Source organism: Podarcis tiliguerta (assembly GCF_965153285.1).
Source record: "Podarcis tiliguerta genome assembly, chromosome: 7".
In the NCBI taxonomy this organism is placed as follows: domain Eukaryota; kingdom Metazoa; phylum Chordata; class Lepidosauria; order Squamata; family Lacertidae; genus Podarcis; species Podarcis tiliguerta.
Window position 1 is genome coordinate 80,180,881 of NC_139540.1, and position 23,463 is coordinate 80,204,343.

At 46.7% G+C, this 23,463-nt stretch overlaps 1 protein-coding gene across 1 annotated transcript; it reads left to right on the forward strand.

Annotated features, from left to right (window-relative positions):
* Positions 1–12,109: 12,109 nt before the first annotated feature.
* On the forward strand, positions 12,110–19,868 carry IRX1 (iroquois homeobox 1). The gene is made up of 4 exons (XM_083449796.1): positions 12,110–14,261; positions 17,106–18,111; positions 19,023–19,095; positions 19,437–19,868. The coding sequence occupies exons 1-4, from the start codon at positions 13,977–13,979 to the stop codon at positions 19,465–19,467; spliced, it is 1,395 nt and encodes a 464-aa protein (XP_083305922.1). The 5' UTR covers positions 12,110–13,976; the 3' UTR covers positions 19,468–19,868.
* The last annotated feature ends 3,595 nt before the right edge of the window (positions 19,869–23,463 follow it).

Genomic DNA, 23,463 nt, shown 5'->3' on the forward strand with positions numbered 1-23,463 from the left:
ACAATTACTTGACACATTTTTATACATATTCGAAAGTTTCCATAGTGTTAGGTACCATCGGTGTTGCATTTTTTGAAAGTTCTCTCTAATCGTGTAACAATTTGTAAATTTCCAATTGATCTTCCATAGGTTTTCCCATTGGGCCATGGTTATTGAATGGCCAAAATCCTGGGACCACCTCACCATTGCCACTGTTACCTCCTCCTCCTTGACTGTCCAGTCAAGGAGGAGTCGATAAGTTTTGGGAAGAGTTTTTCTTTTAGAATTTACAAGATCAGATTCGAATTGGGAAATTTCTGTTGAGAACCCCTTTTGTTTGTCAGATTTAAATTTTTCAAATAACTGATGGTATTGGAACCAGTCTGAAATGTGTTCTCTTATTTCCACAATTTTTTTTAATTTTAGTTGGTTGTCTTCATTTTTTAGAAGTGTTTTGTATGTTGGCCAGCTTTCCTGGGTATTTTTCCATTTTACTGCTATGGCTTCTATTGGAGAGGTCCACCACGGGACTTTAGGCTCCATCAGGTCTTTATATTTTTCCCACACAGCAAAGAGTGACTTTCTTATTATATGGTTGGCAATTTTTTTGTAAATTTTCGCTTTTCCATATATCAGGTAGGCATGCCATCCCCAATGGTTGTCAAAACCTTCCAGGTCCAGGAGGTCCGGATCCTGCAACGTGCACCAATCTTTTAGCCAGGTGAAACAGGCTGCCTCGTAGTAAAGTTTTAGGTCGGGTAGAGAAAAGCCTCCTCTCACTTTTATGTCTATCGGGTGTTTATTTTATATTGCTTACTGCCTTGAATGTTTTGTAGAAACTTGACTAAAAATTATTCATAAAAAAAACCACAGATAAAATTATGTACTGAAATTGATAGCACAAGTCAGAGCAAGTCAAACATACCCTAATCTCCTTGGGTAATTAGTGCTTTAGTGCGGCAGTTTGGACCATGAACTAATTCTTGGACTATGTGTTCTTCAACAGCAAGACCACTGTTCTCTCAACCTCCCAATTCACCACTCTTCTGAAATCATGAGGGTAAGACAAAAATAGTAGCCTAAAAAATAGATGACAGTCTATCAGTGGACCTGTTGTTTCAGATTTCTCTGGAGAATACTGGAATAGATGGATACAGGACTAGCAACTTATGTTCTGATAAAAAAGAGAGAATAGGGTCATTTTAAAGGGGTTAGTTATACACTCCCTTGCTTGGCCGTTTCAGAATGCATTCGATGGATCATATGGATTCTGCAGAAGTAGACTATGGGAGCGATCCTATACACAAGAAGCTGGCGTAAAGCAAGCCAGTGTAAATTAAGCTGGTATAAAGTTTCATGAGACCCAAACTCCATTCAGTGTTACTGGCTGAACCACCCTAAGCCTGGGAGAGGGGAAACAAACCTTTAAAATAGTGTTGGAGTTTCACCAGCCATTTTACCAGCTTAATTTATGCCATGTGGAGGATCGGTTTATTTCTTTATTGCATTTAAATCCCACCTTTTATTCAAGGAGCTCCCCCTCTCCATTTAATCCCCACAACAACCCTAAGAGGTAGATTAGGCTGAGAGGCAGTGTGTGGCGCAAGGTGAGACTAGCTACTCAAGTTTATCTACTCTTAGCAGTTCGAAAGCACCTCAAAGTGCAAGTAGATAAATAGGTACCGCTCCAGCGTGAAGGTAAACGGCGTTTCCGTGTGCTGCTCTGGTTCACCAGAAGTGGCTTAGTCATGCTGGCCACATGACCCGGAAGCTGTACGCTGGCTCCCTCGGCCAATAAAGTGAGATGAGCGCCGCAACCCCAGAGTCGGCCACAACTGGACCTGATGGTCAGGGGTCCCTTTACCTTTACCTTTCATTTTCAGATTGAAATGTATGGTTTGCTGTGATGGAAGTTTTCTGTGATGAAAAACGCTCAAGATTGAATATTCACCTTTTCCTCCCCCAATCCTGCCTAGAACAGGCATTTCACCCAGATGTTGCTTCTTCAGCACCGTGTTTTCTCTGACTGTTTCTTTTCCCCCAGCTTTTGGATTAAGCATATCAGTAATCTCACCAAACATGGGATCATGTAAATAGCAGATAGCATTGTGCCACTATCCTACGTGACCAATCAGATGTGACTTTGTGATGACATCACAGAGGGTGCGAGGACTGGTTCTATGGATGAAAAAAGTCTTTCTGTTAATAAATGTGTGTATGTTTGTGCATATAAAAATACCTGGTTAGTATCATTTGAATTATGATGATGATGTGTAGAGAAAAAGGGAGGTTGCAGTACCATCTGATGTACAAAACCACATTTCAGTGGGATATTTTATTATTGTTTCTTCCAGAAATGGCTACTGATGAATTAGCATTAATAATGAAAAAACCAAAATTGTAACTGTTAACAAGTTTGAAAAGAAAAGAAAAGAAAATTTAACTAATTAATAGTCATAAGCTAATCCACATTTACTTGGAAGTAAATTCATTGAACATACTTCCAAGTACAGTTCACCCTATGAATGGAAACATAGCCAAAAGATTGATATAAGGACATTTTTAGAGACAAAAAGACCATCATGATTTTTTTTCCCCATTCCCTATTATTGTGAATGCCAAACTAGCCCCCACACAAAAACAAGTGTGCTTTTAAACCAGGGGTCTGCAACCCGTGGCTCCGGAGCCGCATGTGGCTCTTTTACACCTTTGCCGCGGCTCCAGGGCGGATACTAGTGAGGGGAGGAGGCGCATTGTGTGCCCCGACACTCCCCACTGTGGTGGGCGCTGTACTGGCTGTGACGTTGCATGGGGGCGGTGCGTGTGTTAGTCACGCACCGTCCCCACGTCACCTGCCCGCCCGCTACATTGTATGGGGCATGTACGCTGGTCACTGCATTGAAAGGCGGCATGTACGCTAGTCACTGTTTTGAAGCGGAGTGAAGAACACACACACAAAAAAAGGTAACTTGTTAATTTAACATTTATTTCTATGAGGAGGAGTAATTCTGAGGGGTCAAACAAAGAAATAATAAAAAAGTGACAAAAAAGTTATTTTTATAATGACGAGTTTTGCGGCTCCCAGTTTTTTTTTCTTCGGAAATGGGTCCAAGTGGCTCTTTTTGTCTTAAAGGTTGCAGACCCCTGTTTTAAACCAACTTCCTCCAAACAAATTGTTGGCACTTGCTAATTAAACCACAAGCACACAGCTGCATTATTACATGTTTAAAATTCTTAATATACTGATTTCAATCAATTAAGGTACACATACCTGGAAGGAAACTGCACTGAACTCAGTGGGGCTTCTGAGAACATATACACTGTAAGACTGTCATCTCTGATTATTATTTTTTAAAAAGATCCAATTGTCTGTGTTTGGAAAGGGCATGCAAACAGCAACATTTCCAGGTTTAGCCTCAATAAAATCCTCTAGGCACGTTTGCCTGTAATGTCTGCTAGCGCCTCATAATCCTGATTCCCTGGGCAGTGAACAATTAAGCAATTTAAACCAATTTTGAAACATAAAATCTGTATCATGCAATTAAATGCAACGCTGAGATCCAGTAGAACACAGAACAGAACCAGAAGAAGCATGATAACAACCTGGTTGTCATGTAGCACTAAAGGATCTTAAGATGCAACACAGTGCCAAAAAACCAGGTCAGTGGTGATATGACATTGGAGAAGTGTGACCAGGAGTGACAATATGCGTTAAAACAGCCCAGAAACTGGCAGGAAAACATAGTCTTTTGAAAAGATACCCATGCAACGAGAATCACCATTGCCCATCAATTCGTAGCTCTCTCTGTTGGGTGACAAAAGAAGAATGTGTCATCATTTAGATCTCTCTACCTACCACACCAGGATCTCCTTATCAGATATCTGAGTAGACTGGTAACTTGTCTTCCACGAAGAAGGGCACCTAGGACGGAATATACAATTAGAAGCAGGCCCCAGCTTTGTGCCGCGATGCTCCCCAAGCCCCTGTGTCATTGCAGAAGAGGAAACTGGCAACGTTCTACAGCAGCAAAGGAATCAGCATCCCTGTTGAAAATGATCACAATTGAATGGACCAGTTGAAGACCTTCATGTCATGAACCACAGAACAGAGCACTTGGGCCTCTGAGATGCCTGAAATAAATAAATAAAAGGCATTCCAATGTGTTAGGCCAAATGAACTATTCAGCCACTCAACAACTTTGGCCACAGACTCTGATAAGTTATCACTGGGTGTGACTGTCTATGGGAACATATCCTGTGGCTGAGGGGTTCTGGAGCAAGGATGGGATACTTTTTTGTGCTGGTGGAGCACATACGGCAGTGAGTAGGTGAACGGGGACTGCATTCTGGTGGACATGGGTGGAGCCAGTCCTGAGTGGGACCTTCCATCTCTGATTCCCCAGGATCCTCACCACTGTAGGACTTCCTACTCGCCACCCCCAGGACTCCAAGCAGCTCTCTGGCAGACAGTAGGAAATGTAATTGAGCTGAAGCTGAAGCTCTGGTATCTGGACTAATATCCTGGATGGAGAAGAAGAAACAAATGTGTCAGATGTGATGAGACTGAAGGCAACCATACTTACATCCAGACCTGGAAGGTGGATTTCGGTCAAGAGGATGCGTAGCTCCTGTCCGTCACAAGGGTTGAAATTTCACATCCCTATACCCTTCGGCAGCTGAAGATCTGTCAGGCTCAGGTAGGTTAAGTTCCAGCCTCAGACCATGATGTTGAAGATCAGGGAGTTTGAGGTGGGAGATTCTGGCAGTCAGCTTGAAATGTGGAATATTCTGGTTGCATGCCAGTTCAACTTTTTTCAGTTCCTCGCTTTTAAGTAATGGCCTTAGAGAATGGGTTGTTGTTGTTGTTGTTGTTGTTTTGCATTAAGCAAGTTGGACTTGCAGACACACTGCATCATGGGTCACAGACACAGAAACCTGGCATTCTCATGCATGTGTGCTTTATTTGCAAAATTGTGGTGGGGGAATAGGACAATGAAATATGAGAATGCAGATAGCATGATGCAAAGAATTTGAAATATTGTGAGGATTCAGATGTCATGAGCATGCACAAAACCTACCTATATATGCACGACTAATTAACAATTTCCTTAAAAGTATGTCCAATGCTAGAGCAGCCATCAGAATTTAGAAATGATGGAAATTCAATATTCAAACTTGTTCAAGTCCCCCCCTTGTTGCTGCTTTGCAGGCCCACTCAGTGTTTAATGGCCAGTCGTTTTAAGTTTTTGACTTCTGCTTATGTCATATTCATTCTTAATGTGCTGTATGTGGCCTTTTTTATCATGCATGCTGCCTGGATATTTTACGTTGCAGGAAGTAGATAAATATGTTCTAAATTAATAAGACTGCAAAATACTATTGGAAGAGGGTTTCATCGGCTCGCATCAAGTGGCAGAGTTTGAGGTTCCATGAAAATGGTAGCGGCATTATTGTGAATGCCATAAAATATAAAGTCAGTCTGGATGGGCTCGAGGGTTTTTTCCAGCTCCTCATCCTGTTTTCACTAGTGGTCAGCAAAATGCTTTGAGGACCCATCAAGTGACGCAATGGCTCCATCAGCTGCTTCTCAGCAGCTCATATTCAAAACTGCTCTGCCTCTGAAGCTGGTTGTTCCTTTTAGCTGCCATGCTGAAGAGCTACCGAAGGATCTCTGCCCCAAGATACTTATAGTTGTACGCCATGGCATTCAATAAATATAGTGTAAATGTCAACATTTGATATTTGTATATTACTTTGTCATGCTTTTAGTAGCATCTTCTACTGTGTTTAATGTGAAATAAAATATTTGGTTACTGTGTGGGCACACAGGCACACACATACTTTTGCAAACCAGTTTGGAAAGGCAAATAGTGATCCATAAAGTTTAAAAATAAATATATACAATGTATACGGTACTTGAAATATTGGCCTTCTATATCCCTTCACCATCCCTCCTAAACTGCCACCCCTGGGTGGAGGGAAGAGTGGGATACAAATCTATTATTAAATTGCTTCACTGTACTCTTTTTGGTGCCAGCTAAAAACATTTTTGTTTAGAAAGGCCGCCCCAGACCTGTAGAATGCGGGTGTGTGCTTTAGTCTGTTTCTGGTTTACTGCTGATTTTATCTTTCAGATGTTTAAAGAGCTGCTGTTATGGTTTTCACTGACAATTTCGTTGTCTGCATGAGATTGTAAACCGCTTGGAGTTTTCTTTTTATACAATCGAGTGGTGTTTCAATTCTATGAAATGAATAAATACTAAAATATAAACCGTGAGCTCTTCGTGGAGCAGCAAGTGAACTTTCAGCAAAGGTACCCCAAAAATTTTTTTATACCCAGAGAAAGGAAAAAGAACTATATACACCCACAGAGAAAGAGGGAGAACCATCGGTGTACACCTAGGGAGCAGTTGCCTATAAGAAAAACTGTTTAAATAATTGGTACTGGAGTTTGGTTCTCCTCCGCTTTCCTCCCTGTCCCTGCCTCCATTGAGTGGCTTGTTGTTGTTTTTAAGCTTGTAAGACGGTCTTGCTTTAATCGATTGTAAGCCACCCTTTTCGGCTAAAGAGTAGGGGGTCAAATAAATAAAGAAGGCAGACGCACACAAAATTCGCAAACGCCCGCCCCGAGGAGCTTACATTCTCATTCCAGAACAGGGGCGAGAGAGGAAACAAGGAGAAAAAGCTGGCGAGGCGAAAGAAAGAAAGGAAGAAAGGAAGAGAAAGAAAAAGAGAGAGCTTCTCCTCCTTGGCGTGCTCACGGAAGCTAGTCTTCCCCGTCTGCTTCTCCACGTGGTTCATTTTCCTGCTCCGTCTCCGCCGCTGTTCTCGGTTTCTCTCCGCCGCCTCCTCGCCTCCTGCCGGCTCTTCCCAAGGCGCCGGTTGCGCGAAGTCTCGGCAGCGGCCCGCGCGCAGGTTGCGCGACGGCGCACACAGCTTTCTTTGGCTTAGGGCTAGGCAGAGCTGCGGCTGCAGCAGGCGACACCTGTGCCGCAGGAATCTACGCCGCCTTGCTCCGGGACGCCCGCGCAAGTAAACGCAGCCTAATTAAAATAATACTAATAATTATACACACAGAGACACAGGCATAATGCAGCCCCGCAGGAACAAGGCGGCAGAACAAATAAAGACAACTGCAGCTGGCACAGCAAATGGGGGGGGTCTCCTTCCCCTCCTCCCTCTCCCCCACCTCTCCAAAGACGCACAACCCAGGTTGGTTGGGGTGGGAGAGAGACGGGAGCGGCGAGAGCATCTCCAAAGTCGCCTCGGAAAAAGAGCCGGGATCGTCTGCTGGGAGACAAAATGGAAATCATTTGGTTAATTAAGGCTGGATCTATAAACATCGCTGGCTGGAGAGGACGGATAGATGGATCTAGATAGATGAAAATAGATAGATCTGGAGTTCTGGTGCGTCTTTAACGCTGTGAAAATAATTATTATTTACTTTGGAGCATGCGGCGAAATGCAGCCGCTTAGAAATAGAATACCGATTCACGTTGGGACAAAAAGGCAATTTATAATAATAGTAATCCAGAAACTTATGTTTCAACTCTAGTCCTTTCCAATTCCCAGCCTGTGGATTAATATTTATTTCTTCGCCCCCCCATGCAAAGTTAGATATACCCTTTTCTAAAGTATGTTTATTTAAATACGAGAGGAAGAGAAAATGCGTTGTTTTGAACTCTCCTGCTAAAATCAAGGGAGGGTGGGAAAGTGCCTAACGAGCTGGATCGTGGCCTCAAATTTGAATACATTTTAGCCAAGGAGATAGATGGATAGATAAAACGATATATAAAAAACTCTCTGTGAAATATTAAGGTGGGTCGAAGAGACAGAGTGTTTTGTGCGTGTGTATACACACATTTATTTTCTCTCTGCCTTTCTCAGATTTCCTGGTTGTGAACTACAGGCTTGGCAAAAAAGGATCGGGGTGGGCAGAGGGGGGGGGGCGAATTAAAATCCTGTTACTGTTATAAAAATATTTCCCAATGTAGAAACTCCGCAGGCGCCCACCTCCCCGCGCTGTGTCCCTCTGTTGGAAGAAAGTTCTACCAACACCGCCGCCCCCCCCCCCAAGCTTGGTTGGAGCTCCTTGTGGCGGGCGTCGTATGGAGCGCAAGAATCGGACCCCTTGAAGTTTTGCAGAAAAGGCCTTGTTTGGCTTGAAAGACACCCGCGCGGGGAATTAAAAACGGGTGTGGGTGATAGCGGCGGAGATGTCTGCCTGGGATTGTTTGACACACGCCTTGTGTTGTCTGCAAGGGTGAGTGTGCGGGGGGTGGGGCGGCCAGCCCCTTTCTTGGGGTTGGGTGGGGGTAGGGAAGAGAAAGAGAAAGTGTTAAGTAATAATGCGCGTTTAACAAGCCTCATAAATCCGAGCGTGATGAGAAGCGCCCTCCGCTCAGCTCGGGCGCGGACGCAAAAGGAAGCCACCGTCCCCCTCCCTCTGCCTCCTCCATCTCCAGCAATGGCGGGGCGGGGGGGGGGCGGGGAGCCATTTTAAAAAAAATGGAAGATAAACCCGGCCCGATCCACCGCCCCAGTGAAGTTGAAGCGCTCGGGTTCTTCGAGCAGATTCGGGCACGATCCTGCTCAGTAGACCCACACTTTGAAAGCCCAGCTGAGACCGGTGGGAGAGGCGAGGTATCTTATTTCTTCCTTGGGCATTCAGCTGGCAAGAGCGGAAGGTTAAGCGCTTTGTTTGCAGAGTAAGGCCACAGCCTTCTCTCCACACTTACCTGCGGGCAAGTGCTAGTAAATTGCCTGTTCTTCTGCGTAGACACACGCGCGGGATGGAGCCCTAAGAATGCTTTTGGTGGATCAGTTATTATGCATCCCTTCCGATGATGATGACGATAACAGCATCCTTAAGGGGCATTTAAATTTAACCACAAATCCCACACAAGAACTCTGATCCAAAGAGATGCCACTCCTAATGACGTTTCCTTAGAAGCACCCCACACCCCTATTGAATAGACTCAAATTTCCAATAAAACTGGAGAACCAGTTAGCCTCGCTGCTGTTCCCTGTAGTGTCCAGATTTGGGGCATGATCCAGAGTGAATTGAGGCCAGGTTTATACCTCTTCGACTGAATTTTGGAAGGATTTTTGTTGAAGGAGATGATCCTGAACGTTCATTGGATCAGGCTTCCGCTGATAAAACTTAAACCCTTCTTTTCGGGGGTGGGGAAAAAGAGAATTAGTTTCTGCGTTTGTTTATAATAATAAAAAAGTTTTAGGTGTACTAAGGTGAATGTAAAAAGGTAAAAAGTATATGTGTATACACCTAGCCTCCCATACCATATTAAAATTACTGGAATTCTAAGGACACTTTGCAAATGATTTGTGTGTGTGTTCCTTTCTTTGACAAATAAATTAGACTTAACTAGACTCAGAGACTTTCTGGAGGGGTTTCTCCATGGGATTAATAATAATAATAATAATAATAATAATAATAATAATAATAGAAAATCAGGAGGAAAATATATCTAGAAAAAAATACCGCGCGCGGGGTCCCCAGGCCCAAAAGCGAAAAGTCAATACCAGAGGCGCTTCTGGCTCCCATTGGTTTTAGCAGTGCGGAGAAGGCGCATGGGCTTAACTCTGCTACTGAAACCAATACTGACTTCCATTAGGCTGGATGGTGCTTTAGGTTTTCGCGAGCCAGCCTGGAAGTGCTCAGCCCACAAATCACCCGCGTGTTGCCTGGCGTGAAAATAGGGCGGGGGGGGGGGGCGGCGGATTGGGAATGGCAAGGCAGGCGCGCTTCTTTTTCCTCTCCCATTCCAGTCCCTGCTGGGGATGGTGTCCCTTTCGCCATCGCTGCCACACACACCCTCATCGCCACCCGCCTTTGCAAGCCTTCACACCCCCTCCCTTTCCCAGCGGTTTATCACTGCCACCTCCAGCCCTGCACGCCGGCAGCAGGTTATCACAACTGCCAGCTCAATCTTGGCTGGCGTCTTCCGCCGTCCTCGGCAAAGCAGGGCTCCCTGCGGTGGAGCAGCAGCTCTGCAGAACATCTGGAGAAGATCAGAATCGCCGCGTGGATTTTATTTTATTTTTTAATTTAGGAAAATGGGTGTTATAAAACAATCCTCTGCGCACATCAGTCCCGCCAGACACCTTCTAGTCATTCCTAGGACTCCCCCTGCTTAGGTAAAATTCGACCAAGCAGCGACCCCTAGGCCTGGATTTACAGGGTTTATCGAACCCTTTCCGGAAATACATTTCTTAATTCGTTTTGTTTTAGTTATTTGTTGGTGGCAAGCAGTCTGAACCCGGGGGGTTGAACCAAATAATTGGACAGGTCCCTTAAGTCCACAGCAGAACCATTCCTTTCTTTCTGTGCGTCAGGGCTACCTCTCCATTCTCAGAATTCGAGATTTCTTAATTTGAGGGAGATGCCCGCGCAGTGGTTTTGAGAGGAGCTCCGGTGAAAAGCTAAAAAAAATCCCCATTCATTTCGATGGGGGACACAGACAGAAGCGGGCGCTAGCCAAGAGAGCGAACCCCGCTGGACTTAGCACCGACCCTCCTTTCCGAATCCGCGCGCCCAGGATCCGGCTGCTCCGCGCGCCCCTTGGCCTGGATCGAGCCCCCTACTCGCTTGCCGCCGCCTCCTCACCTCTCTCATCCGTTACCCGGAGAGAATTTTCCGGGTGAGAGAAATATAGTCCCCTCCCTCCCTCTCTCGAACCTTGAAACTTCCTTTTATTTTCTCGGGGCCCCCCCATCCAGGTGTGCCGCCCCCGCTACAGTCCCGATTTATACTAGCACGTCACGGGAGCGTGGCGAAGTTGTCCCCGGGGGATCGGGCCATCTTTGCAGTAGGGGAGTGCGTCTGTGTGCGCGGAGTTTGGGGGGGGGGTTAAGAATCGATTTGTATGTCCAAACTGGATTCACTCCGCATCAAGAGCTAAAAATCTTCGGTTGGCAAATCTAGGGCACCTTAATGTCACGCTTACAACAGCTCCGGATGCTTCTTGGAACTTTTTAAAAACTCCATTGAATTTGATGGGAGTTCAGCATATGCGTTCATCTCCCCATCGGAGTGCTTCATCTGCGTTGGAAATTTGCTGATTCTCTTGTCGTTAATAATAATAATAATAATAATAATAATAATAATAATAATAATAATAATAATAATAATACCAACGATCCAGCCACGTTTAATTCGCATTTATTTCCTTGAGAGGAAGTGGAGCAATCCACTGAAATGAACGAGACCGGGAAGAGTTTCGCGGTGGCTGCCTCCAGACTTTTCTTTCTTTCTTTCTCCCAATGGATTCTGACACTTGAGAGATCAGGGTCCCTGGAGGAAGGAGGTGGGGCGGGGGGAGGTTTCAGCAAATTCGCGAGGGGGGAAAGGTCGTGAGAATGGAGGACAGCAGGACTAAGAAAATGCGCTGCGCTTGGTTTTGTTCTTGAGAGCGTCAAGAAGCCCCCGTGTCATGGCATACAGTCTATCCTGCTTTCTGACAAATATACCCGTATGATCCACGTGTTTCGCTACACCCGTTTGTTGCATTCACACTTTGCATTGGTAGGTGCACAATGTAAACTGGCTGGGGGGTGCGGGGTTAGGTAACGTCTGAACAGGACCTGAGAGGCCAAGGATTGCCCACAAAAGAATGGCTGGTGTTTGGAATACATATAGGATGGGAAAAGAGGGTGGTGAGGAAGAAAACACAGCATCTGAAATATTAATTAAATTACCCAAGAAGACAAAACAATTGCCAATATCCCAGTATATTGTTAACACTTTTTGTTTGTTTGTTTGGGGAGGGTAATGAAACCAATTTCATCACCAGAAGTAAATCTGACAGTGCAGAGAAGGCTGCTCTGTGTTGTCATTTTATATTTTGAATTTATATCGGCGTGCTTTTATGGATGTAAGCCGCCTTGGGAGCCCCTCAGAGGTCTGAAAGGCGGAGCATAGAGTCACAAATAAATCATGGGTGCAGCGTTCGTTCAGCTTCACGGCATTTAAAATCTAAGAGAAGTGAGTGAGCGTGCTTTCTTGCTACTTCTCGATGGCTGGAAAACCGACGCACAAAAGAATTGCAAGTCTGGCGAACTGAACGGGAATTACGTCCGAGCAAACGTGGGCCGTAGCTCTTCCTCTGCTACTTGATGGGCTGGGGTGGTTATTGTGCTTTTTGAACAACTAGACATCGGTTAGACGACCTGCCAGCGAAGGGTGGGCGGCGCCTCGCGGGGTCTCCTTTCACCCTAACCCGGGAGGCGCAAGGAAGCCTCTCCAAGCGCAGCGTGCGCGGCCAGCCATGCCGGTTAGGCTCCAACCGTCGGAGAAAGAGCGGCAAGAAGACCAGGAGGAACTGTCCTGGAAGGCACGCCTGGAGACCGCCAGAGAAAGGGGAATCAGGGCAGCCTTCAAACCGGAGCTGAGCCGTAGCAAGTTCGCGCCGTGGCCGGACAAGCGTCGGCAGCGCGCCCTGAGACGAAGCAAATGGCCTGACCTGCTCCTCCGAAATCAACATCTCAGGGTGTGTTTCAAAACTCCGTTGTATTTTCAGAGATATTGCTTTATTAATCCCCAGAGGACCGTCTAAATATGGGCGCACTTCCCTGCGCTCCTTTACAAAGAGCCACAGCAAAAGCCAGGGCAAGAATTGCCTTATAATCGCCCCCACTTAAAACTAAAACTAAAACAAAAAAGGAAGAGTGGGGGCTACTAACAGAATCTTCCACTCCCCCCCCCCCCACTTGGGAAGATGAAAAGGACTTTAAAAAGTTTTATTTGATGAGAACTCGGAAGGGAGACCTTAATTGTGTTAGAGGGGTGTGCATATATTGTGAATATTTCTTAATATGCGTCTATTTGTGAAGCCTACGCTGACACAAAGGGATGGTGGAGCGAGATCTGGAGTGGTTCCGAGCGTGTGTGGTGTTTGTGCAGGTTGCTGTAATTAAAGAACACACAAATACACACACACACACGCTCACACATGCACATGGGGGAAATTACTGGGAAGTTGTAAGCAGACTAGGTCCATCCTCTACAAAATAGAGGATAAAGGAAAGAAAAGGGGGAAAGTCCCATTCGCTGGCTGGGCCACTCGCTCTCCAAATAGTCCCCGAGCTGAGGAGGATCCCGTGCTAATGGTGGGAAAAGACCAATCCCCTTGATTTTCCTTTCTTTTTTTATGAAGGGGGCACACCGAGGCTGCAAAACAGCAAAACCCCAATGTTGGACAGCTGTAAAATCGTGTAGACAGGTTGTCATACAGCAGCGGGGTTTTTTTCCCTGAAAGTAGCCCATTGCTAAACATTAAATACACACACACACAAAACACAGTAGACGTACACACACACACACACACACACACACACACACACATATCAAGGCAAAGTGGCCCGGGCAGGATTGCTTAACCACGTGCTCCTCCGAAGGGGGGTTAGGACGGGACGGGGGTGGGCGGGGCTTGGCGCTCAAGTGGGTGCCAATCAAAGCATCAACTTCAAATTGTATCTGAAAGATCAGCCGAGGACCTTAGGGCAGGCGCATCAGTCGGAGCTCAATTGTTGATCAGATCACATCTAAGGGATTTAGGAGCACAGGCGAGCCGAGAGTTGAGGGAAGACGCCCCACCGAGCCCATCCACACGCGCTGCCTCTGTCTCCTCCTCCTCCTTCCTCCTCCTCCTCCTCCTCTTCCACATGCAGATGACAAGATCCGTCTGAGAGAGCGAGCAAGAAGGCGAGAAAAGAAAGCAGAGCCCGGAAAGAAAAAATACCAGACGGGGGCTCTTCTCTCCGCCCGGCAGCTGGAGAAGGAGAGAAGGCAGGCAGGCAGGGGCGCGCAGTCGACAGCTAGCTAGCTAGCGAGCCAGCCAGCCATCCCGGGCTCTCCCGCGCCGTCCCAGACCCGGCTTGCCCGCCCGCCGAGCGCCGCTGCCCCGTCCGCTTCGACTTCTGGCTCCGTGTCGCCCCGTCGGCGGTGCGTCTCGCTCCTCCTCGCCTGCACGCCCGGGATGTCCTTCCCGCAGCTGGGCTACCCGCAGTACCTCAGCGCCAGCCAGGCCGTGTACGGCGGCAGCGACCGGCCCGGGGTGCTGGCGGCTGCCGCCGCTGCAGCCGCTGCCGCCGCCGCCGCTTCGGGCCGTCCAGGGGGCGCGGAGCTCAGCAGCGGCTCCACCGCCGCCGTCACCTCGGTGCTGGGCATGTACGCCGCGGCCGCCGCGGCCGGGCCTTACAGCGCGCCCAACTACAGCGCCTTCCTGCCCTACACCGCAGACCTCAGCCTCTTCTCGCAGATGGTGAGTTAGCATCCGACGGGGCGGGCCGCGGGAGGGAAAGGGCGCCCCGGGGAAAACGCTTCCCCCAAGGCCCTCGGCTGCTGGGCGCAGGATTGGGAGGGCCGGAGGAGCTGCCTCGTGGCCCGCTGGAGCGCGACGCGCCGGGAGCTTTTCTTCCGAGGGTTCCCAGGGCGAAGGGCTGCGCAGGCTTTTCTCGTCTCCTTAGGGGCCGCAGCGAGCTCACCCCCCCACCCGTCCATTATTATTTGCTTCCAACCCCATCCAGAAACGAAACAAGCCCACGGCTCCACCGGTGACTCTGACCGCCGGTTATTTCCCTCGCGCGCTCCTTCTACGGTTGCAGCCTCGGGCTTGGAGGCGCCTTCGCCCCGCCGCCGGAGCCGCTTGCCGCGGGAAGTTTCCAAGGCTTTAATTAATTTGCAGCAATTAAAGCGCGGTTAAGAGAGGAGGCGCGGAGCAGCGGCGAGGCTCCCCCCCCCCCCTTAAAAAAATCTCCAAACAAAACAGGAGCGCGTTTGCCCTCCCTTGGTCCCAGATTTCTTTTCTTAGCGGGTTCGCCGTATGATTTTTCTTTCGATCCCACGAACTTGAGCGGAAAAGCCGAGTTGTTCCTTTGAGCTCCCCCCCCCTCACCTCCCCCGCAATATTTATCCATGATTGCAAATCCCTCCGGATTCTCCGCGTTTTCAGAACGGCATATTGATAAACTATGGAAATGATTCTTGGGATATTGTTTTAAATTCAACAAGCAGCGTATTAGTATTGCTGTCGTTTCGGTTTTTGTGGTGGAAATATTTTAAGGGCATTTTACGCAGACTTGGTTAACTTATTTGTTTCGTTTTACATATTTTACATATTTCTGTTCGGAAGGTAAATGCTAAACAGGGAATCAGTAACGATTTTCCAAGAAGTAATTTCAGCAGGATTCCCAGGGGGTATTTTGCTATCATAGCAGCAACAATAACAAACAAATACCTTATCAAAATTAAGGCAAGGCAAGAAACTCGTCCTATTATGGTTTTGTTTTTTAAACCGTGCTTGTGTTTTACATAGGGGTGTGTTTCTTTGTGGTTTGTGCAGATTGTGGTAAGTTTATTCAGAATAAGTAAATTTATTTGGTAAGGATATGCCCTACTTCCCTACAAAATAAATATGTTGGGGTTAGTTGTAGTTTTTTGTTTATTTATCCGTTGTTTTTAAAAAATAGGAATTATTTTTTGCCAGTTGAAATTATAAAAATAAATCTTATGCTAAGGTATATGGAATGATTGGAAAAATATAGGAAAATGAGAGGCTGAAAATGAGCTCTCTCCATTCTCACTTATTCCATGCCAGTAAATGAAGAGTAGAAGCAGTAATGATTTTCAAGTAGCTACTTCAAAAGAATTCCCAACAGGGGAATACAAAATTTATCATTTCAGCCACAAGAACAAAAATCGCTCAACGAGATAAAGGGAGTGTAACAAGCATGCCCGGATAGAGTTATTATTAAATATTACATTTTGCCCTTTCCAGATGGTGTATATACATTGTTTTTTCTCTTACATTTTCTCTTGTGAGCTTGCTTCAAATAAATCCAGTTCTTTGCAAAAGTGTATCAGGCTTTTTCACTCAAATGGCTTTTTGTACGCACACATTTAAAGCAAGCAAACAAAACCTTGCAGGTCACCAGAAAAAAAAAAATCTATCTTTAAAACAGGACAGATTAAATGACTGGCCACCAATAAGATGAAAAGCAGAAAATTCTTTTGACTGAGAGGAGGGGAAAAAATGCTACTCATAGGTCGCTTTGCAACCTTTGCTCCCATCAGCAGTTCCTAGAAAGCAGGGCTCAGTTCTAAAAAGGTGCCTAGACTTTGAGGAAGTTTGAGGAATGGAGTCATAAAAGTGTGTGTGTGTGTGTGTGTGTGTGCAATTTGCAGTAATAATGAGGCCTAATGAGGTTGTTAGAAAGATAAAATGTTATTTACCAAAACACCTGATGGGCTAATTTGACTTCACTGTGTTTTACTGCTGATGATAAAAAGTATATTGATTGAAAATAAATCACCACTGCTAAAGGCTTGCAAAAAGGAGGGGGAAAGGTGTTTTGTCCTCCGAGGATGAAAGGATTATTGAGGAAGGCAGGGATACACATATCCCAAATAGAAAGCTCTCTCTCTCTCTCTCTCTCTCTCTCTCTCTCTCTCTCTCTCTCTCTCTCTCTCATGCTACCAAGAGCACCATGAGACTCTCAACTATATGGACAAAAGCCAACTAAAGTTTAGCATTTGAAAGTCCCACTGTTTCCAACTGGAGAGAAGGAAGTGTGTGGTGCCTCTTCCCAACTGAAATAAGTGAGCTTTAATGTGCTTAACTCTGGCTTGGCTTGGCTTGCGCCTTGTCGCTGCCTGTACAGTGTTAAGAGGGGATTCAGAGCGCAATCCCTCTCTCGTTCCCATCATTTCTCTTTTGTGAAGCCCCTCTTTAAAGTGCTGCTGGGGCTGGGCAGGAATCTGCCCTGCTGTCTGTTGCACCAGACATGCCCCAGAAGCCTGTGATGCGCTGATATTATCTTTCTCGATGTGGGTCAGTGCTCCTTTAAGGGTGCCTGCTTATTTTTAACAGCACAATAAATATTGGCTCTTGGATGCCGGCTTGGAAAATGAGGCTGGATCAGGGAGTGAGGGCACTTTTTGATTATTCTTTTAGCTTGGTGCAAAGAGACCTCTCTCCCTCCCTACCCACCTTCTGGAAAACCATTTGGGAAAGCTCCCGATTTAAAACAGAAAGGCAAGGCTTGTGCAATGGGAGGACCTGTCCTCACTCTCTGTTTCTTTTTTGGCTTCTCTGAATGTGTTGCAGGGCTCCCAGTATGAACTGAAGGACAACCCTGGGGTCCATCCTGCGACTTTTGCTGCTCATACCACCCCTGGTTATTATCCATATGGACAGTTCCAGTATGGGGACCCAGGGAGGCCCAAGAACGCAACCCGGGAGAGCACCAGCACCTTAAAGGCCTGGCTGAATGAGCACCGCAAGAACCCCTACCCCACCAAAGGCGAGAAGATCATGCTGGCCATCATCACCAAGATGACCCTCACGCAGGTCTCCACCTGGTTTGCCAATGCCAGGAGGAGGCTCAAGAAGGAGAACAAGGTCACTTGGGGATCGCGGAGCAAGGACCAAGACGACGGGAACCTCTTTGGGAGTGACAACGAGGGGGACCCTGAGAAGAATGAAGATGATGAAGAGATTGACCTGGAGAGTATTGACATAGACAAGATTGATGAGAACGACGGGGAACAGAGCAATGAGGAGGAGGAAGAGAAGGTAGAGCTTCTACGACAAAGCAGCGAGGAAGAGCATTTGGAGAAGGAGAAGGCCTTGACGCTGTCAGGCCCTGAAGGACTTAAACCCAAAGAGGCCCTGTCCCTGGTGAAGGAGGCCTCGGACAATCCCACCCGAATCCTGAGCCCCAGTAGGCAAAATACTCTACAAGGCCCGCTTCACAACAAGCCCAAGATCTGGTCTTTGGCAGAGACGGCCACCAGCCCAGATGGGGCCATCAGCAAGCCAACTCCTCCTTCACCCCCCGCCCAGGTTAACCACACCTCTTCCCAGCTCCAGCACCCGGCTTTCCTCCCCAGCCATGGACTGTACACCTGCCAGATTGGCAAATTTCACAACTGGACAAACGGGGCATTTCTCACCCAGAGTTCCTTGTTAAACGTGAGGTCCTTTTTGGGAGTTAATCACCACCACGCTGCCCACCACAACCACCACCTTCAGGTCCAGCAGCAGCCCCCCTCGGTGTTAACAGCTCTTAGCACTGAAAAGTCTTCAGAGAGGACGAGCCCTAAACACATAGGTAATGTGAACAATGGAGGGAGAAGGATACTTGGTGGGTGGGCTGTTTGTTGTGTACTTGAAGGTAAGTCCCACGGAGTTGGGACTTAACTCGGTTAGCCTGATCCAGATTGGGAAGGGGGTCCCAAAAAGCCTTTTGTAGGCCTTGACTGGAGCTATAGCTTATTGATGGTCAGGTAGCTTCTAAAACCCTCCAGCTCTTTCTAAGGGTGGTGATGGGGAGACAGTCCCTAGTGTATAAAATATAAGACTCTTCCAAGAAGACTCTTGATACCTTGAGCTGCTTATAGTTTTGCAACAGTTTTCCTGTTTCCTTATTTATTTTGACATCTGTAAAGAGGATGGCAGGGCAGACACATCAGTCCAGCCGATGCATGTTGACCCAGGAGTAGGATTCTGTGAGTTCAGTGGGACTTCCTCTACTTCCCCCTTGGGGAGAAACAAAACAATCATGAAATTCCTTAGGATCCCATCCTGTCTTCCCCCCTCATTTTATTCAACTTTTTATCAATAGTGGGTGATATAAAGTAAAACAAAGAAGAAGTAATAACTTAACATTTTTGTTACGCTTTTGGATGGTTCAAAGTTCATTTTCTTAACAATCCGTACAACAACCCTGTAAGGTAGGTGTGGGTTATAGTGCTGATGGAGAGCAGGGGAAGTTGACTGTTTTGCCTAAGGCCACCTTGAGTTCATGGCAGAGGCCAGATCTGAACAGGGGGCTTTCTGGTTCACAGCTCAGTCACTCAGCCATGGCATTACACCATGAGGTGAGGGGAGAGAAGGAAGGAACATGACATGAAACTTGCAGATATGGCGGGGTAATTTTATTGCATGTTTGTCTCTCTGTATAAGCAAACTTTGCTAAGACATTTCCTCCCCTCCCCCTTTCTTCTTTTCTTTCCTCATCAGAAAGAGAAAACGTACCAAGAACCGACTCTCCACCTCAGCAGTTAAAATCTCCCTTTCAGCCTGTCCGGGACAAGTGAGTTCTTGTTCACTGAAATTTACTTAAAGGAAAGAAAGTGCTTGGATAACACAGACTAATCCAAGCACACCCTCATTATCATAAATCAAAGCAACAATCAAGCAATTTTGTAAAGCTTTTCAAAGTGGCATAAACTTACAGACCATATACTTTAGCTTGAAAGTTTGGGGTGTGCTTTTTAAAAAGAAACTGAATCCCCCCCCCTACCCTCCGCCCCCAATGTCACCGTTGCATTTCTATTGTGTAAAAATATATATTCCTAGTCTGTTCCCTAATGCAGATGGGCGAGCGTAGCTGAGCTCTCACTGATAGATGGTTCTGTCTTTTCTTTCCAACAGCTCTTTGACTCAGCAAGAGGGAACTTCGTGAATTTTAACAGCTCTCCCTTCTGCTTGATTAAATGGCGTGTTCTTTCCCCCCCTTTTTTTGGTGGAAAAGAAAATTTCACAGACTGGTCTAAAGGACAAAACAAAAAAAGTGGAAATTATCTAAATGACTCCCACCAATCTCATTTTTGCAATAAGGTGGTATCAATCCCATTTCAAAAATATATATATCCCAACTCCTCAAACTGGACTCTCCCCTTTTCCTTTATTCCATTTTCAGAGCGTGTAATTCTAACCACAATTGGATTATTGGTTTTGGTAAAGATTTCTCATGTGTTTGTGTTATTTTTTTTCTGTATATAAAGTGATTTCGAATTGTACATAATGCCACAGCAAAAACTTGTCTAAATCGTATATTTTTGTCTAATAAACAAAATGAAATTATGACCTCTCCCTGGACAAATGAGTCTTGGTGTTGCTCAAAATGCTTCTTGACAAGGCTTTCAATGTTCGTAGGACTGCAAGTATTAATTGATTTAGGTTGGTAGGTTAATCAACTAAACCTTTGGCTGATTAATCCTGGGAGAAGTGGCTGGGCCTGATTTGAAATCATTGGGCCTATGAGTGAATTCTTGCTTCTTTTTGAGAGCACTTTGATTCTAGTGTGTTGCTGTGATAGAAAGGAATGAGAAAGGATAATCTAGAGAGATTTCCTTCCAACACAGAATGACACCTTTTAATGTATCAAAATGCTAAGTTATTTCAAAAATGTATTTGTTCTGAAAATTCAGGAACATGCAGATATCTCTGAATCATTGAATCAATTGTTTAAAAAGGCAGATGATAAAGGGGCTAAAAATTCTTTAAATGCTTATGAAAATTTCCAGTGAATTGCACCTTATTTATTTCCACATTTATGAATTTTTTGCCTTGATCCTGGGAGGGAAATATCCTGTCTCATATCGAGCTCACGCCAGTCTGTATTTTTGTATTATATTTATTATTAACATTATGCACAATGCCCACACCAGTTGGGCTGCCTGCAAATTTCTTGCTATTTTGCTAGCTGGGAATTAACTCTTCCTCTGATGAGAAAGATTGTTGTTTTCCCTCTCTTAAGGGAAGGATAGGACAGATTGCAGCGCAATACTTTCCCAAAACAGGCCTGGTGTCCAACTGGTCTGTGTACTGCCAACTAGGAAGTAAATCTCTACTCGGAAATATTGCGATAGATACGGAAGAAAGGTGTTTTCTCTCTGGTTGTGAGGCGGAAAAACTGAGATCCAGCAAATAAGATGGGGCTGCAGAGATTGAGTTTCTATCTCGAGCGGGCGGTTGGGATCTCCCCCTCCCCTCTTTATGTGGAGTTTCGGTCGAGATCCTTATAGCAAGTGGAGAAAAAAGAGATTATTTTTTTAAAGTCACCAGCCTGTCCGGCAAGAAGAGAGGAGGAGCGCTATGGTCTCTAGCCCTCTGCTTCAGGAGGAAAAAAGGAGACGAGAGCTTCTCAAAGCTCGGCTAATCTCTCCAAGAGCAGCCCTTGAGAAAAGTTGCAATATTTTTCGAGTGGCTTCCACACGCACCTCTCTCTCTTTCAGCCCCCCCCCCCCGGACTTTCCTCCCCTTCCTAAATGAGAATGCTAAATGAGCATTGAGGTGCTAATCAGATACCAGATGGTTGTTGACGGTGGAAAATGGAAAGAAGCAGCTGGGGAAGTCATTAAAAAATCATGCTGGAGACAGCCTATCCGAACTGCGCCATCCTCGGAGCAGGACTTGTCGGAAACCAGGACGAGATTTGAAATCAAATATTAATAAATTCCCCATCAAGGGTGACAATATTGATCTGGTCGTCCCCCCACCTTTTTCTTTCTCTCTTTCTCCTCCACTCCCTTTTCTTTAACTGCAATAGCACTGAACGCTGAAGAGGGTCTCTCTCTCTCTTTCTCTTTTTCTCTCTTTCTCTCTCTTTCTCTCTCCCTCCTCCTCCTCCCTCTCCCCCCCCCCCCAGTCAATTTGCCGCGGTTGTGGATTTCTTTTTTTATGGAACAGCGAGCGGCCGGCTGTTCCTGCGAGGAACTTTCCGCCCCTGCGGGTGAAACCCAGGCAAGGCCCAAAGAACCAGGCTGGTTCCAGTCCTTTGTAAATAGGTCAGAATTTTGGGAGTGTGTGTTCGTGTTCCCAGCTCTTCAACACTTTTAGACCCTGTTAAGCGCCACGCAAATCCATCCCCTGTGCCTTTAGAAGGGAGAAAGTCCCGCTGAGTTCAGTCGGGCTTCTTGCCGAGTAACCTTTTACTCAGAGTAAGTCCGGTGGCGTCCTCCTGTATGAATTCTTCTCAGGTTAAGCCGGCCTAGAATCGCAGCTGAAGTGCGGAAGAGGCTCAGGCACCTTTTAAATTACGAAGTGGGGACGCAGCCCAATGCAGAGGCGTAGCGCGATCCTAAACATATTTACTCAGAAGTAAGCCCCTCTCGGTTCTAGGGGAGACTTGCTCCCTAGGAAGTGTGTAGCTTCCGATTGCAGCTTGAGGTGTGCTTTAAGTTGAACTGCGAGGCGTCCTTACTTGGGCGAAAACACCGCTGGAACCGAATGGATTTACTTCTTCAGTAACCATGCTTTAGGATCCAGCTCGAAGGTTATGGAAACAGAGGGCATTAAACGTTACCAGATTTTTCCCCCAATGAATCCGGGGACACTTTTCAACTTACTGCTAAATAGATGGAATATGTCAGGGGACTGATCTGTAAATCCGGGGACTGTCCCCGGGAAACGGTGGCACCAGGCTTCCTTATTAGGCCTGTCAACCTCGGAGTAAGTCTCAATGACCTGCATTTCTAGGCGCCCGATGAGGATCGCGCCCTAAGTGCGCACACCCGAACCTGACAATGAGTCTCATTGAGCGCAGCGGGATTTACCTCTGAACAATATGCTTTGTTGTTGCATTGCTTCTTCCGGAGAGAGATTTTGTTCTTATTTTTGCGAACTTAAAAAATCTCTCTTGTCAAAAACCTCCTGCAAATGGATGTTGTGGAGGAGGAAAGTTTTCGCATTAGCGCAGCATTAAACCTCTCGCACATTTGCGAAGCGGTCCGGTTTCCAATCGGGTGGGAGACCCGAGTGTTGAGATTGCTGCGTTACAGCGGGGTTGGACTAAATGACCCTCGGGCTCGCGGTCCTTTCCAACGTTACCGTTTTATGATGCTGTGAAAGGGAAACAAATAAAAGCGCAGGGGAGCTCGGAAGACCCAACGCCTCCCGGCCTTACGCGCACAGCGGCGAGGAAGCCTAGCGAACGAGCCTTTTCCCACCGAGGGCTCGGGGCTGATTTTCAAGGCAGGGCACGGGTAGGGCTTTCTCTTGGCAAGCTCTCCAAAATCTGACCACCCCACTAGCTCCGAAAAGTGACCGGCTTATGTTTCCAGGCTCCGGGACGGCGAGCTTGTGCAGGCAAAGAACGCGGTCCCACATGAGCTTCGCTTCCCAATTGAAAGCAAAAGCGGAGCGGGGGGCTTTCGGCGTCCTTGGAGTTGCGCGTCTATGTCTGGGTTGTTTTTTTTACGGGGTGGGGGGCTGCGCGTTGGAAGAAGCGGTCGCGCCGAACTCGCGGTTCTTCCTCTCCTTTGGCAAGGCTCTCAGCGCCCTCTGTAGGCTCGAGGCGGAACGGTTCCCTCCTCCGTCCCGAAAAGACAACAACACGAAAGCAACCTCTCCAGTTATTTACTTTTGTCTAACATCTTCCGCGGTGCCGATTGCGGGGGCCCGACAACCTTAGTGCAATAATGAGATGCAGAGAAAGCGCTGGTATTTGCAGTCCTGTTTAGAATTAACTCTCAGGCTGGGTGCATTTAACTGCGGCGCTTTGCGCAAATCGGTGTGGAATCCGTGCAACAGGTCTGTTCAGGGGGCTTCGTTCAGCCTGAACTTCGGGGGTTTGCGGGCAGAGGAGCAGGGAACGTGGTGATCCAAACAGAGCGAGAGGCGCTTCTGAAATTGCCCCATTGATTTGAATGGGGGGGAAATTCGCCGCATGAATCCT